The sequence below is a fragment of the Anas platyrhynchos genome, chromosome 6 (genome assembly GCF_047663525.1).
Source record: "Anas platyrhynchos isolate ZD024472 breed Pekin duck chromosome 6, IASCAAS_PekinDuck_T2T, whole genome shotgun sequence".
Taxonomy (NCBI): Eukaryota; Metazoa; Chordata; class Aves; order Anseriformes; family Anatidae; genus Anas; species Anas platyrhynchos.
Genome location: NC_092592.1, coordinates 26,419,384 through 26,436,577, shown reverse-complemented (window position 1 = coordinate 26,436,577; position 17,194 = coordinate 26,419,384). Strand labels below are relative to the sequence as shown.

At 37.0% G+C, this 17,194-nt stretch overlaps 1 protein-coding gene across 5 annotated transcripts in view; it reads left to right on the top strand.

Moving 5' to 3' along the window:
• Positions 1 to 9,683, top strand: part of LOC101803823 (gamma-aminobutyric acid receptor subunit pi) — a 46,977-nt gene extending 37,294 nt beyond the window's left edge. For all 5 annotated transcript variants that reach the window (XM_027460181.3, XM_013093844.5, XM_013093845.5 and 2 more), the window contains 3 exons: positions 2,249 to 2,401; positions 3,265 to 3,458; positions 9,017 to 9,683. In XM_027460181.3, the coding sequence (XP_027315982.1) occupies positions 2,249 to 2,401; positions 3,265 to 3,458; positions 9,017 to 9,328 (659 nt within the window). In that variant the 3' untranslated portion in view covers positions 9,329 to 9,683. The remainder of the gene's footprint in view (positions 1 to 2,248; positions 2,402 to 3,264; positions 3,459 to 9,016) is intronic.
• The last annotated feature ends 7,511 nt before the right edge of the window (positions 9,684 to 17,194 follow it).

The following is a 17,194-nucleotide window of genomic DNA, read 5'->3' as shown; positions in this document are numbered from 1 at the left end:
ACTGCCACCATGCTGCTGTTAGGGCATTGTGAGTTACAAACTCTGCAGAGAAAATCTTTTTATTTAGAAATTTCTATTGAACTAGAAATCAAAAGAGGCTTATTAATAATACTTGTAACTGTTTTTATGTAGGTTTCAAATGCTTGCTATTGGACAGTAGAAAGTCACAGATTTACAACTGCATGTACAAACTTAATTCTCTTTCCCTAAACATGCTTTATGCCCTTTTATTGTACAGACCCAGTGCTTTTCTGTAGCACCAGTGCTTGATTTAGCACAAGAACAAATGCAGACAAAAGTAGAAGTAATGCTGCACTGTCAACAGTTGCACTTCCTAATTGTTGAGAGGTTTACTTAGGTCCACTAAACACTTAAAATCAATTTTGATGGGTGAAAACTTTAAGAAAACAGCTATATGTGTAAAAATTACAATATGAATAGGTTTACGTTAATTTAACATTCCTCTTTTCACACAAAAATGACAAAAATGGTATAAATAGTCTTTGTTCCTCCTGCCTCATGGACAGAGAAAGTCTGTCTGTCTTTGTATCCTTCTTTCTACCATTAGAAGCTTGTTGAATTTACAAAGGAGAACCGTAAATAGTGTATTCGTACCTTCAGAAGGAGAAAGAATCGCCTACCAAAGGACTGTTTAATCCAGTAATGAAAAGGCAGAGACAACATGACAAAAAGCTGAAGTCAGGTTAAGATTAGAAATTAAACACACATTTGTAATAGATAGAATGATTTTAATCCACGTAACAGATTATTTGATGAATGCTGCTTGTCTTGATATACCGAGATAAAGTCTAGATGTCCATGTAAAAGGTGAACTTTATTCCAGACAAAGTGAATGAATTCAAAATAAGGGATAATTGGGAATACTTAATGGCCTGTGATTAAGGTCAGACTACATAATCTACTAATTCTCTCTGATTTCAGGAATTCTAGCAAATCTTATAGTTCTCTAGATTCAGTTTATACAACACTTAAAAACTGAATTTTAACTATCCATTTTCTAGTCTGGCAGCAATAAAGCATTTCTTGACATCCATTACTTATACTTCAAGCTTTTAAAAGTGCTTTTCTTTGACTCCATGTCTCACTGCACACCTGAGGGATACACAAATAGCCTGTCTGTGCACATGATGTTGTTGCTGAGGTGCATTCACTGTGCTGTAATTCTGCCCTGACTCACAGCATGCAGCACTGCAAACAGACATACCTCCTGAAGATCGACGTTTGTTGGAACAAAACAGATGAAGCCAAGGCTATCTAACCACAGTACATTCAAGCATTACATTCTCTCACTGATATTGTAGTACAATAATTTTCTTAAAAGAATGTTGTTAAACATACTTAATCTTGAACTTCAGAATAAAAAGTCTGTTCTGCTCTTTAAATTAGTAAAAAGCAAGCTTTTGCCTTAATTTGATCTGTTGGACAGGTAGCAACTTGAGATCCTACACTTCTGTTGCCCCAGCATAGCTAAATTTTGCTCAGTTAGTGTGCTGGAATTCAAATTCAGACTTTGCTTACCAGTGTGCTATTCCCTAATGAAACCTGATTCTGTCTTTGGCTCTGTGGGCCCAAACTTTCATCTTCTGGCAGTCAGTCTGCTAAAAGTCACTGTGATAACAGTGACTGCTTAGAACAGTGCAAACACTGCACTGCTCTAATGTAAAGAAAAAAATAGTGGAGATGCAAAACCACTGATTGTTTTCAAGTGGAATATGAGAGTTAGGTCAGTATTACTAGAAAAAGTACCTGTCATCCACATCTGGAACAATACTAAATGAAATGAAAATCAAAATAAGCCTGATCTGTGAGGCAGTTAAAGATAAGGACCCATGCTAACTTTATGATGCTATGAATGTTATGCTAGTTTATACAGTAGCTCATAGAGGTAATTCTTGTTAATAAACATAGCTAAATATATAGGTGATTTTAAATTTCCTTGCCTTTCCATGCATTGATGGATTAATTCTTTCCACACTAACCCCCTCTAAATTTCTAATTCAAGATGTCTTTAATGAAGCTATGGATATGAAGTGACTAGATGTCATATATATGGATTTTTCCCTTCAGTTCAATGTAGAATCTTCATGTTCGAATTTTTCAGCACAGTGTTTAATTTTTTCAAGCTTATTTGTTAATCTTTTATTGCATAGCAATATACAGGTTGATAATTTAAAAAAACTTTTTGTGAATTGTACCTTCAAAATATTTTTTCCTGCTCTTTTCACAGGGCGTTACCCAAAACTAGTGTTTCACTTTGAACTCAAGAGAAACATCTTATATTTCATACTAGAAACATACGTACCATCAATCCTCCTGGTTGTGCTCTCCTGGGTATCATTTTGGATAAGCCAGTCATCAGTTCCAGCCAGAATCTGCATAGGTGAGAAGCCAATAAAACAAACCAAAACAAGGGTTGGAACATTAAGATGCTTGTTTTATAGTGCGTACGTGGCATCCGTTTCCAAAAGGTGCAAATGTTTCCAAGTTTTATGGAATTACTTTTTTAGTTTGCCATCTGCAGCACATCATGCAAATTCTCCTTGAAGCTCTGCTATTCTTTAACAAAACAAATGTCCTTGGTAGCAAAAGGAGATTGGGAAGCAGGAGAAGCTACTGGAAGGAGAGGAAAAAACAGTCGTTTTGGAAATCATTTCAAAATATTCAAACGCATGCTATGTACAGACAGAATTATGAGGCTTTTGTGAGGGTGAATGATACATACTAATTAACACAGGAATAATAAGAGAATTATGAGATTAAATATAATTAATTTCAAATAAAGGAGATTCTGAAAGGGAAAAATGCAAATCAGCTCTGATCAGACTGCAGGTGGGGTAGGAAAAACACTTCTATAGAATAGCAAAGAAAAGATTGCACATCAAATGAGGCTGGTGGACAACTACACTGAGAAACATGACATCTGAAAGTTTTAAAGGAAGCATTTGAATTGCATTGCAATGATGATGAGTTAATAATATATATTCTAAAGAATGAAAATCTCTTCCATTTTAATTTTCATTTTTTTCCACTTTCCAAACATTGTTCTTGAGTATTTTCAAGCATTTAACTTCAGAATTGCAAATGCATTTGGAAGTCTCCTTTTCAAAACATGCCCTTTTAAATTCTGTGGCATACTAGGTGTTCATGAAGCTCAGGAAAAAAACTATCCTGGTTTCCCAAATGCATTGGAGGGCCTCTTTGCTATCCTTGTTTTATCAGAATTTATATTTTTGTGTTCCACAGGTGTTACCACAGTCCTAACTATGACAACGCTGATGATGGGAGCCAGGACTTCACTCCCAAATGCTAATTGCTTTATTAAGGCAATTGATGTGTACCTCGGTATCTGTTTCAGTTTCATCTTCGGAGCCTTGTTAGAATATGCTGTGGCTCATTTCTGTACTCTGCATCGACCGAGCTCAAAGGAACTTCCGAAGGTATTTTAATTCTTCCCTTGTTGACCTGCAAAGTAGACGTCTATTATATCTGCTAAAAAGAATAAGTTATCCTATTTAGCATTAATGATAAAGGTATTTAAAGAATTTTGTATTTTAGAATAATGACAATAATAACAAAATAACCTCAAGAAAAAAGGAAAAGGATTTGTACTCCTGGAACTTTTTGGAAGAGATCAAACAAACCAAAACACCAATGTGCTAGATGTATCACAAAAGTCAGGCACCCACCTTCTCACAAGCCATGGCATACGCTTTCTTACAATTCAAAAATTAGACTGAGCAAGGCAGCTTGATCTTATTGCTGTACAGCAAAAGCAGACAAAGTTTTATCATCTACCATTTAGGAAACCTTTTGCATATTGCATGATACGTGAATCAGCTTACTAGCAGACAGCTTCATGTCTTAGGTATGTCAGGTCCCTATAGCCTTCCACCTACACCTTCTTTCTGAACAGCTGCAGCTGAAGCTCAGACTGTGATTCACTTTCTGTTCTGGGTCATTATTATAGCAATGTTTTTTGCTGCTCTAATGAGCTTCTTAGAACGGTGAGATATTGTGAAATAGACTTAAAATAAAAAAGGATCAAGTCAACATAGGCATTTTTGAGTCTGGTGGTTGTCATCTTGCTAAAATAATCAGGACAGTTTCATGAAGAAGTTCTGTTATATCCTTCATCTTCAGTATTTGGCAGTGAAAACAAAGTCATGAGAAAGTTGGAAGCTGAGTGTCTTATAGCTTTTAATTATGGAACCGAGTCTAATATGTGTGACAAAAAAAAAGAAAATTTAAAGCAGCTTACAAATTTTCTAGACAAAGATCAAAAAATTCACTTTTTTTTAATAAAGCATGAAAAATGAGAATATGAGGAAAAACAATACAGGAAGATGATTGGTTGAGTGCTGTACAGTTAAATGGCCGGAAAAAAAAGATTGTTAACAATTTAAGCAATACTAGAACAGAGCATTGCAAATGCTTAAACAAAGCTCCTCAGTAGGTTCAAGAAACAGGACACTGTCTCGAGTTCAAGTAACAAAGCTTAAAAACAATGTGAAGATCAGCTGAAATGTGTTTGTTTATGCCTAGATAGTTCAACAACTAATATGGATATGGGATTTTGGCTGAGTGAATGTGAGATGAGTTTTGTAAATGCACAGGACTATGTTCAAACAAAGCTGCCATCAGATCTAGGTGTGTGAAGAAGGTTTGAAAAAGGGCCACAAAGGTGAGCCACCCAGTGGGTTTTAAAAGTCATACTCTAACTGGGGAATGTCTACAAATGGGCAAATACTGGTTCTGACTGAGGATTTGAGTGGGAAGTCTGAAGGTCGTTTTTCCTGGCAAGATAGCATCAGTGACAATTCCCTCTGAGCATATCCATCTTGTGAAGTAAATGGTTGTCATTTGCTCATAGAGTGGAAAAAAAGAAAAAAGAAAGCTTATTGGAGGTAAGAAAGCCAAGCGCTTCAGTGCTTGGATGATTAAGCATTTTCAGATCTGTGAAGGGCATTTATGACTGCCCTTGCCTTTGCCTACCTGTGTCAGCTTCCCTTTCATATGGGGCACAAGCACGAGTGCTTGCAGATGGAGCAGACGCGAGAACTCATGGAATTAGGTGGAGGTACAGCCCTAAACAAGGAAGGAAAACTTAACGTGCAGTTTTGTGATAGACTTAATGACCGAAAGGGGTGATCTGTTACTTTAGGCATGTTTCCTGCCTTCTTGTGCATCAGGGGTGAGCAAGTCCAGCTCACTGCTTGCCCACACAAACACAAGCATAGGGAAGAGACAGTTAGTGGGTCCTAGATCAAATCAAGACTTCTTAGAATAAGGAAAATGCCTGTCATGTCTTTCTTGTACTGCAGCCAAGGAAATGAGCACTGCTTACTGAGCAGGGTGCCATATAAAGCACACCTGGCTTCTGTTTGTCATTTCACAGTGAAAAACAAAATATCACAAAGACAGAAGTAGTAGCTAAAATGTCATGTCACTGTCTAGCAGGCACTTAACAAATTTCAGTGTGATTATCGTCACCACAAATGTGTTCTCCTCATTATCATGTGCTCTTGTGGACATAGGGTAATTAGAAATCTCACCTCTCAGTTTGTTATTCTCATGCGAGCTGATATAATGTTTGCTCTCAGAATTATGTAAATAAGTTTAGGATGTGAATTGAAAATGTAACCCTCTGCCTTGTATAGGAATTAGTTGCACAGCTTTCTGCTTTGTTCTTTAAAGCACTTGGGCACTGGCATATGAAGTTCTTTTGAGACTTTTGGGATCTCCAGTTTGTAGTAAAAACTGGTGAAACTGCTCATCACATCCATGCTCTTAGTGTTTCACATTATGTGAAGCAGTACCCACTGAAAGAGCTTCAAAACTAATGGCAAAAGCAGAGGAACCACCTGCTAAAAGGTCGGACAAAATCTGCCATTCATGTGAACTGCATGAGTTTCTCTTCTTTTATACACAGGTGTGAATTGTGCCCTTCTATAAAGCAGAGAAATCATTCTTGGACTTCATCTGTCTTTCACCTAAACCTCTTCCTTTGGGGCAGAAAGGGGAAAAGATTGAAAATTAGGTTACAAGGGCAGTGTTGTGCATACTTGGCATTTCTGTGCCAACATTGTGTGGTCTGTATGAACATTTCAAGAAGCTCCAGGTGTGCAACACTCCTGTTTGAGATGTTTTTAATCTTGAGCATCTATTCAATGCATTCAATGGCAGTAACAACTTTTCTCAGTTCTGCTGGCTGTTAGATGTCAACAAGTACTTCAGTGAGCATAAACAGCAGCCACAGCAGCAGGTCCCCTGTAGTGTCAAAGATGTACAGTACCTTTCCTATATGTTACCAATTTTGTGTCCAAACAGAGCCCTTCTTAGTGCCAGCTGCCATTTTCTCATTGACAGCTGGAATCCAGGGAAATCTAAGTAGCATGACATTTAAAATTAGAGTCACAGTTGAACTCTTGTAATGCTTTTTTTTTTTTTTTTTTTAATAATGTGAAACATCTTAATCTGTCATTGTATTCATTTCTCCATAATGAGTTTGAAAAGTCCCTTCATAGTGCCAGTTTATAAGATTGTAGGTTTTTTTTTTTTTTAATAAACTAGTGTTTGTGTCTGTTCTTGAGATTAACTTTCCCCTTTTTGAGCCACTTTTCCAGCACTTTTGGTGTAAATACATCTCTGTTAAGCAAGAACCCTACCTTGCAACACCACAAGCAGAACCGAATACATATGCACCACATACAGTATTTGCTGCCGAAGTTATAAATGTCTCTTAGGGAGCAGAAGGGAGTTAAGAACAGCCTAATAAAGCATCAGCTTCCTGCGAATTGTTCACATGTGGTTGTGTGAAAAGAAAAATGGTACGCACGCAATGCCCTTTCACGCTCTGCAGTACAACTAATTCTGTACCAACATTTAGCCAGCCCTACCTGAGAGACAAATAGACTCTTATCTAGAAAAATGCCCTAAATCCAGCCATTTTTGACGTATAGATGTTCTTCTATTTTTCCCTTTCTGAAAAATGAGAGCACTGGAAAAAAAAAGTCAGGATTCTTCTGACAGGTTCCTTTATTTTATTCACTTTTGAAGCGCCAAGTGCCTTCGTTAGGCGATAGCCTGGGCGCTCGCTGTGTTTGCAGCAGCGGGGGCTCCCCTGCCAGCCCTGGTGCTCTCCTCAGCCAGGGGAGCTTTCTAAAATAGGAGAACCAGGTATTTCTAACAGAGCTGGGCTCCACAGAAAACTCTGGGTTTGAGTTTTAGTGCTAGCCCGGGAATTGTTTAAGATTTGGACCGGAGTTTTGTGGATTGATCCTCTGAGTGCTTTACAGGCAGATTTTTGTCCTGGCCTTTGGTTTCAAAGTTCTCACAGAGCTGCAGGAGGCTAGGTGGGGGGTGAATAAGTTTTTGTGGTCACTGTATTTTTAATGTCACATTGTGATGAACTATGATTATCTCTGTCAAATAAAATATACTAGACTTTTTTTTTTTTTTTTTTTTCAAATTGAAAATGGAAAGCAATAATAATCCCTTTTTCTATCTCCATCTGTCTTGCTTCACTGACTCACATCAGTCTGAGGACATAGTCCAGACTCCACTTTAATTTTCAAGGACATTACTAATTTTAGATGAAGAAAGGCCCAAGAACCAGGCTGTTTGCAAGTACCCTGGGCAGAAGAACTATTCTGCACCACCATGACGATCTGTCCGGTGGTTTAATGAGCATTCATTGTCTTTATTAGCTGTATTATTTCTAAATGAGCTTTAGTGTGGCTATGCATAGGGTTGTACCTATTAACTTTTCTAAAATTTGTCCTTGATTAATCTAGTTATTTCCAGGATGCAAATGGAACAAGTGAATTGGTCAGAGGAAAGAGATTCTGAATTCTACATTTCACAAGTAAATTTTTAGCCTTTTCTTGTTTGTTTGCCACTCCCTGATGTGGAAAGTAATAAAAGCATCAGTAGACACTTAGTTAGGTATAGAACTGCCTCAATTAAGACAACTCCCCCTTCCATCTTTTCAAAATTAGGTTTAGGTTAGATACAAATCTGGAGCCAAACTTTGTGGCTTGGATCTGCTGGTATCTGCAATATCCCAAACCAGAGTTAACACCCCAGAACTTTCAAGAAAGTTCGCTTAGAGCTGATGTCTAATCCCATGTCCTCTGAGTCAGTGGCAGTAAACCTGCTGACTTCAAAGGGTGAAGATTTCATACATGAACTTCATGGCTCTGAGCCATTTCTAATCAAAGAAACAAAACCCACCAGAAGGCTTATACAACATTCTCCACAGGGCTGTCTTGATGCAGCAAAGCACATAAAAATGTGCTTAATCTTAGCATAACTTTGAACTTAAAGCATGGGTTTCAGGACTTGAAACATAGTAGTATGTACTATTTAGTACTGAATTAGTTGTGCAGCTTATGCTTTTTATGATTGTCTTTTTTTTTAATTGGATTTTGTTTTGTTATCTTAACTATTTCTATTTTCATCATGAAGCACAAGGAATAGAGCAGCCAACTTTTCAGAAGGCATTTTGTATTCTGGGATGCTTGATTTAGGCTGCAACCAGCTTCATTAGCTGGTCTGCTAACTCCCTCTACCCCATCTGCCAGCTGGGGCTGTGCTTTACTCACTTTGTAGATATTACCTTTTGTGAGAGTTTCCCCTGAGCTGACGACATTTTTTTTTTTTTTTTTGTGTGTGTGTGTGTGTTTCATTTTGTGGATTTGCTGCTTTCTTAAATAAAGCTTAGTGCACCATATTTGAACACATTCTGCTTTGCTCTGCAGCCCTATGAAAGCTTCTGTGGTAAGCTATTGTTTAAATCAGTGTGTTTTACTTGTATATAGAGACTATGAAAACTGAAAGGAGCTGTCTGGTGCCTGGGGATGCTTGCCCTTGGAATCATGGAGCTGAACCAGGGGAAGAGTTGTAGGAAAAATCCTATTATTTGCTTCACTTCTAAAGTAAATAGGCAAGGAAATGTGCACTTAGGTTCCTGCTGTGCTGTTTTGTTTCCAATCAGGTTGAGGATGAAGAGGCTGAAGAAGAAAGGAATGGAGTCCTGGCAGCAGTTGCTAACAGTTGCAGTGCCTCTGACAATGTGAACAAAATTGATTCAAGCAAGAGCAGCAAAACCAGCATCAATGGCAAAAAGGAGAGAAGTAAACACAGTGGATGTAGTTCACCAATGTCAGTGATGAAAAGACTTTTCTGTATCTTTGATTGTTTCCATGTTAAAAATCCTTACCACATAGACAACTATGCCAGATTTTCTTTCCCGTTATCATTCATCATAATTAATGTATTTTATTGGGTATATTATTTGTATTTCTAAATATTTTAAAGTTAAAAATAGCATGGTTTAAAGGTTAGAAACTGGATACAGTAGGGAAGTTTCAGTAGTATGGGAAAGCTGCCTTAGGATAAAGGGATATGAGGGGACATGCTATCTTTTCAAGCATTTATGCCAACTTTCTTGTTAACTCACTTTTCCACTATTAAATGGCTGTCATCTGAAAATGACTTTCCTTTTAGCATGCCTGTCCCATATTATCCTACTTGTCAATGGACATTAAATCCTTTTTAATATTTTAATGGTCAACTTTGTAAAATAAAAGCTATATTATAGTTGTTTCTGAACTGTGTTGAATATGTTGAAAAATAAAGACATTGAAGTGTTGTTTTCTTCATATACTTTCAGTATTCAATTCCATCTAGCTTTATCAGTAATATATAAGTTTTCCAGTTTATATATGAAGATGGGTAATTGCAGGTTAAAGTATTTTTGCTTCATAGAAAGAAACAGTTTTGAAGGTGTGGGCTACCACCACCAACTAAACAATATGCGCAAATTTGTAAGACTGCAAATAAGTATCTTCCTCAGTCTTCCTCTTCCTAAGTCTTTACACAGAACTCCCAAAGGCATCAGTAGCTTTTCTGAATATGTGCATGGCAGAATATAGAAGTGGACTGGAGCCAAGAAAGTTTAGATCCAAAGAATTGTTTTCCCCAAGTGAGGAAAATTTTAGGGGCTGGCCAATCCTTAGTGGAATATGGCCATTGATGCTGATGTTTGTACTCTGCACTCTGCTCAGTTACAACTGCCTGAGTAACTATTATGCAGAGGAAAATTTTGATATGCTTCATTTTCAGCTTAGCAAATTCTGCTTCAGTCACTTGCTATTAAAAATTTTGTGTAAAGATGAAAAGGCTTACTTCCAAAGCTGACAAGAAAACCCCTGGATACGCAATAACTCTTGATGAGAAGAGGGAAGGTTTTACACAGATAAACTTACAACCCACATTACAGAATGGTTACACCTGATGAAAAATGATCACAGTCTTTCTGACTGTTGACTTCACTGATAGATGTTACAGAAGTTACTGATCTGGCAACCTGTTTCCTGTACTGCAGTTTGGAAGTTTAGACGCACTTGTTGCACTTTTCCCTTACCGTTATAAAAGTGCCAGTTGCAAGTATATGCAACCTTTGAGGTTCCTTCCAACCCAAATCATTCTATGTATATGTACAGATGCGTATATGTGCAACTTAAACTGTGTACCTTGATATTTATGATGATATGCAACACTGCACATGTAGAAATTCATTAGAAATCCTCCGTAATGTTAACAGTCTTTGACTTAGCTTCTTTGCAGTATGATGCCTGTGAAGGTGAACACTATTATGAGAAGGAAGAAAGCATAAAATATTAGTGAGTTTTATTTGCCCTTCCTTGCAGCAAAATCCATAAGAGGTGTAAGAAACAAGATGTATTGTGTACTTTTCTTTAAATCGTTCTGCTGTTGCAGATTTAATCTTAAACTTTGTATTCAGAAACAGATTATGGGAGTTTTGCTTTTTGTTTATTTTGGAAATGAGTTGTGAAACTGGATTTTGAGATGTTTTTCCAGTTCTTTCCACCATAAAATTCACAGGAAGCATAAGTAGAGCTCTGTATTTAGTTTCCTAAATCTGAAGTTTACATTGACCCTGAATATTTTTAAATAGCTCACGCATATGGTACAAATTATCTGTTGTGTTAACACTAAATTTAGGATTAACATTTACTACAGTTGTAAAATAAGCATTGTAGTTTCCAATTAGTTTAGAGATAATTCATCTTCCTGGTGGTTTGTTTCTTAACAGAACAGTAAATTATTGTGAAAATAAAATCATTTGTTGAGCTATGTCTTACAATACCACAATATATATATATTTGGAGATTTTAGACATTTGAAGGTATTAGCCCTTGCTGATTTTTCTCTTTGTCAATTATTTGTTGTCTTTCTCAGCATCAACTATATTTTAGGTAAGTATCGTGCAGCCTGCTTAGTGAGATGCTGGTAGGGATGTTATGACTGTATCTGAAATATTCCACCTAAATCAAAAGGCACATACTAAAAAGATGATGTTTTGGAACAGGCATTCACTAACTCATAAACCAAGGTGGCACTTTAAATAAGTATAGAAAGTTTGTTTTAACATATAGTTAGACAACTAAATGCCCTATCTGAATTCTCCAGTCAACACATATTGCAAGCACAAGACAAGGGCATCCCATCCATCTGTTGGTCTGAGTAGCCATATTCAGCACCGTGGCCACCTTTATAATCAGTACAGCAGTAACCTACATAGCTCTGTTCCTTTCATTGCAAGTCTCTTCATTGTATGTGATAGTTATTTTAAAAGAACAGTTGTGTCTTTTGACATGCGAAATATATTAAAAGAAATAACATCCAACATTTTCACTCTGCAATTCAAAAATAAATTTAAAAAAGATTGGAGATTAAAGAAAGCATACTTCATAGTAAAGCCAGTGACAGAAGAAGAAACAGAAAGATGTAGATCTTCTGCTTTCCACTAGCAGTTCTTGCAGTGGCATAGTGCAGCAGAGTGCAAAAAACACCACTGGGATTATAATGTGGAGAGGCTACTGAAGAACTGACACTACTGGTACAATTCACTTTATGCAGCAGTAGAGGGAGCTAATTAACTACTCTTCATGATTGAATGAGCAAACGTAAATGGCTAGTTAAGGACTCTAGAGAAAAGCTATTAGAAACTGACTTTTGTATTATGGTAACTAGGTCATGTTTTCAGTAACAGATTAATTAAAACCAGACAAAACAGTGTAGTCAGGTGGACCGTGTTTTTCGCACTGAAGTTCAGGCTTCTCAAACCCAGAGTGCCATCATTTTAGCCACCTAAATCAGTAGCATATTCTGCCAACCTGTGAAGTAACATCGCAACCACAGTATCTTGTGTTCAATGCCTGACATATCTATCCTTAGGTTGAGGTTTTCTCCTGCAGGTTATAATGATTCAAATCAAAGTATTACAGTACCTCAGTGTTTCAAGACAGGCAGACTAGTGGCAGTACCTATGATTTTCTCATCAATATTTAAAAATCCTAAATAAATATTCACAGGTAATTTGTGGGCACACTGCTAAGAGTTAACACAAGCATCAAATTAATCATAAAAGCCAGTTCAAATCTTTAGGAGAAGTTTCTCTTGAAGATGGGGTTTACTGAAGTGGTGGGAAATGAATCAGGGGGCGTCTTCTGGGCTGATTAAAGATGTCACTGCAAGAACAAGCTCTCTCAACCTGAGTGCTGAAGACTGGGATAGATGCTGCTCACTATAGTAGGGAACTGGGTGCTCAATGGTGTTTGTAGCTGATAGGCTTGACATGACTTTGAAGACTGTAATGGATTTGCCATTACTTCATATAATATTATATAACTTCATAATTAATACCAGCGTGTAGTTTAATCATATTGCCAGTTTCATCTTTTTATCAGTTTTCATCTGGAGACATTTTTCTTTCCTAGTCTCATCTAGCAGTCAAACTTTCCATCCTCAGAGAGAGAAGGATTTTAGGGGCATTTTAGTCTTCTGATGTGAACTTACTCATATAATTTGGGTTCTGTGTTTGCTTTCAGACTGGAATGGACCCTGTTTTCCTATTCCAGATGAAATACAGCTAAAGCTTCAGAAGATAAAAAAAAATATAAAAAAAAAAATAGCACCATCATACATACACACAAACCACAGCCCTGATTAATTTTCAAATTCTGCTCTGCATCTGAATTTAATCCAGATTTAACCACTAGATAACTTCATATGTATTAATGCACAAACAGTTGATGATGCTTCCCTTGCTGTAGCAGGTTTTGGAACCTAGACAGTAGAAAGATTTGATAGTAACTTTATTTGATTTCTCAGAAAGGAGGGGAATCTCACTATGCTCGTTTAAAGGCAGATAAGGAATGGATCCAGAATCTCATAGCTCTCGGTCTAACTGAGGCCTAGCTGCTTTGCAAGCAAAACAAGCTGGCAAAGTTAGGGGAAAAAAAAGAATAATAAAAAAAAAGAATAAAATGAATTTCAAGCCTGAATTACATGGCATTATATTCTCAGCTTGCATGCCCCTGACCCTGATGGTTTCTTTAAGAACCAGTTCACTCAATCCACTTCCAGTTTTGCTTTGTCAAGAAGCTGCTTTGGATGAATTCCACTACAAGACAGACAGCCTGCATCTTCCTTTACCTCCTCCAGAGGTCCACAGTCTCTGGAATCATATTTTCTCCACAGAATCAACATCAAAATATTACTGGATATGCACATTCAGGAATGGAAACTATCAATATTTTCCATTCATGCCCACAGTTGATTCATCCTTTATCTGCCTTTACCCACATAGCTTCTTTCACAAATGGCATTGATATAATTCTGGCCGTCTCAGTGCTTCTCCATCGCAAAAGACCCACCTGTTTCCATCCTAGGTTCTTTCTGGCTTAATCCTTGTCCCATTGTTAAACTGATGATCTCCCTACTGAGGATCATGGATAAGTTTCCAAGAATGGTCACATAACCATTACGTGACTGTGGACAAAAGGTTCAGCATTTTATCTGCCCATCTGTTCACCATCTCCTGCTATCTTTTGGCCATGAAAGAAGGAATGAAGAAGAATCATTTAACAGTGCATTAGTCTCTTCTAAGGAAACCTTCTGTACATTTCTATGCATTTAAATACTAGTCCACTAGACTCATATGCTGAACTAGCTATGCATGTAGCTAATTTAGTCCTAATCAAAGTGATCTCCATTCACAGCAATATAGTTTTGATTATATTTAATGGATACAACTGTCCTTTCCTGAGACAATTTCCTTCCTTGTGAAGAAAACTAGATCTACAAGAACAGCTTCCAACCTACATTATTGGTCTGTGAGTTGGCCATAGGGATCTGGTCCAATCTTCGCAATAGTTTTATAAGGCTTGCCGTGACAACCCTTAGTGCATTTCTGACAAGTAGAGATACTGTTGGCCTCTCAAAATAGCATAATCTTCAAAATAATAATATAGAATATTAAGGTCTGTGAGTAGCTAAATATAAGTTGAACAGAAAGATAATGTTCATCACAGAAAATGAATAAGATATTGAGCATAATTTCTTCATCTTTCCCCATTGTTCTTTATAATTGTGTAAGTGTTATGTTCAGGTATCATTCCCAGTACTTCCTGAAGTTCTTTCATAATGAAAGATTCAGAGATCCTACTGATCCTACTGATCCTACTTTTCTTTTAAAAGAAAAATCTGAAATATGATGTGCAAATACTCTAAAGTCTTTGAAGTCTGAGGCTTCTTACATTTCAGGATAGTTTTAATTCTGCTGAATAACCTTTTTACACACTGCTGGTCAACTTTTGCTAATCCTGATAAGTGAGAACTGATAACTCTAGAGATTTCCATTCATTTCAAAAAAGATTCCCATGTGAATGCCAAATACATAGCAGACTCTGCATCATTTCAAACTTCATGTGTTCACAAATACTGGGATCTTATTTCAGGTGGAACAAATGGCCAGACTCAAAAATGCAGACTCCTTGTTCTGTCACTGTACTTCCCAGCACATTCCAGCTGCTGGGTAAAGCCTCACTAAGGGTTTTCAAAATTGAGGAAATATAACATCCATTATTCATTATGGTAGTTTTTTTTTTTTTTTTTTTTTTTTTTTTTTTCCCCAATTGATTAGTCTCTCTATGCATCTCCAGCCAAAAACATTGTAAGAGACCAAAAGGGAGAGACAATTCCTTTATTTCCAACCTGATATCCTATTTTGTAATGTGCCACTTCTGGTCCAATAATTTCAAAGCTGTATTTGCTTTGGGTTGCCATGTGTTACTTTGGAGTCTTTGAACAGTATTGTACCTTTGTTTCTATAACCCAGCTATTGGCTACCTTTTCCATAAGAAAGTGCACATAATGGAAAGAACTGGATTTCTCTTATTGTCAGATTACTTGAATTAACATGCAACTTTTTACCACTAGAACCAAAATGTGTTTTGGTTTCTTCCACATATCTGCATAAGCCTCTATTTAGTTCTAGCATTTCCCTTCACTGTACATTGTTTTTGATAATGTCAAGTCTTCAGATGCACTGCTGTGCTGTATGAAAGTTAACAGAGGGACAAGCCAAAATCATCAATTTTAATGATATTTCAACATCATCCTTGTCTTGTGTCATTCCTGTGTGCACTGCAGCCATCAATCTGTATTTGTCTAAAATGGTCTGTGCCAGAGCCTTAAATGTAGAGAGAGCTGAAAAGGCTAATCTGTTACAATTTGACAAGGTCTAGCCTCATCTGGCAATCCAATGTGGCTGAGTGCATCTGGTGAATTGTGCATCCACTTTCTCAGATCCAAATTGCTCTGTTAGCTTTCATGACCCTCTTATCTCTCTGCTGTCTCTGTCCATCCTGGCTTCCTTATCATATAATAGGATTTTGTTTGTATCTTCCAATTTTATCTCTATTGGCTTTCGACATGCACGATGCTGAGAGTGTATGCTGGTGTGTAAATCTCCCTCTCTGCAGGTGGGTGCTAGTAGCAGCAGGATGACTTACCCTAAAATGTACCGACTCATCCACAGTGCAGGGCTCTCTTTAGTCATGGCTGCTGGCCACTCGTCTTGGTTCATTTCTCATGTGAACCACTACCCACACCAAGGGGAACCTTTACCCAAACTTCTGCCTACCTAGGGCCCCCTACAAGAGGCTTCAGAGACTTAAGTAGATGGGATGAAAAATGCATAAGGCCAGATATATTGATATATCTGCCCACTAGTCCATGCTACCTAGTTTTTTGAACCCATTGTTATATTTTCACCAAATGTAATGAAAGAATAGAAATCCCTGAGACAGGACGTTCTTAGGAGCTTTATGAAAGGAGATGTCCTAGTCAGAGAGACATCTGACTGCTTCCCCACTGAGAAAAAGACAGCATGAGCTCAAACCTTTTTAGATCCCAGAGAATACACACTAAAGAGAGCACATCTATATGCCTTAAATGGGGGGAAAGATTCAATGACAATTTACATCTTCTAGACTTGAGAGTCAGTCAACACAGAAACACAAATCTGGAGAAAATCAGGCTTCATTTGCTCTAACATTCATGAACAGTTTTTCCTCTCTGGTCCTCAGAGACTGAATGTGAGGAAAAAGGACAGAAGCACTGCTCCCTTTGCTTCTTTCCTAAATTACAGAAGGAGTCAGAATTTATGGTTTTAGCCTGTCCTTTGTGAGAAAACTGTACAAATGATGCAATGATGCTGCTATTACTATAGGAAAATATTTATGTTACTATTCCACCCCCCCCAATTTCCTTATTCTTTCATCTTTTTAAATGCTGTCTTTTAGTATTAGACTTTTTTTTTTTTTTTTTTTTTTTTTTTTTTTTTTTTTTTTTCCAGATGAATTTAAATCTCTCTTGTTGACATGAATTGAGTAAAAACCCAGCCTTCCCCCTTTACTTCCAACCCTGGATGGCCTCACTGACTTTAAGCTAGAGCATACAAGGGGTAGAAGTTACTAGAAGAAATGTCTTTACTTTTGTAAGACAGACTAGTTAAAGCATTTTTTTTTTTTTAGCTGAAACAAATTTATTGTATTAACCTCTCTAACATTTTATGTATTTATAATCCTGATTAAAGTCCAGGTCATAGGAATTTTACAACATATGCAGAAGATATTTTATTTAGAACCTGAAAAATAAAATAATGATCAGAAGAGGGTGCTCTCAGCTCATGCTGTTTTGCTATTGTTTTGAGCATTTTTTGGAAGTCTGCAGAATTTTTGTCTCTCTCTGTTGAGATTAATAAACTTTTTTTTTCTCATAATATTTTTATGTGGATTTT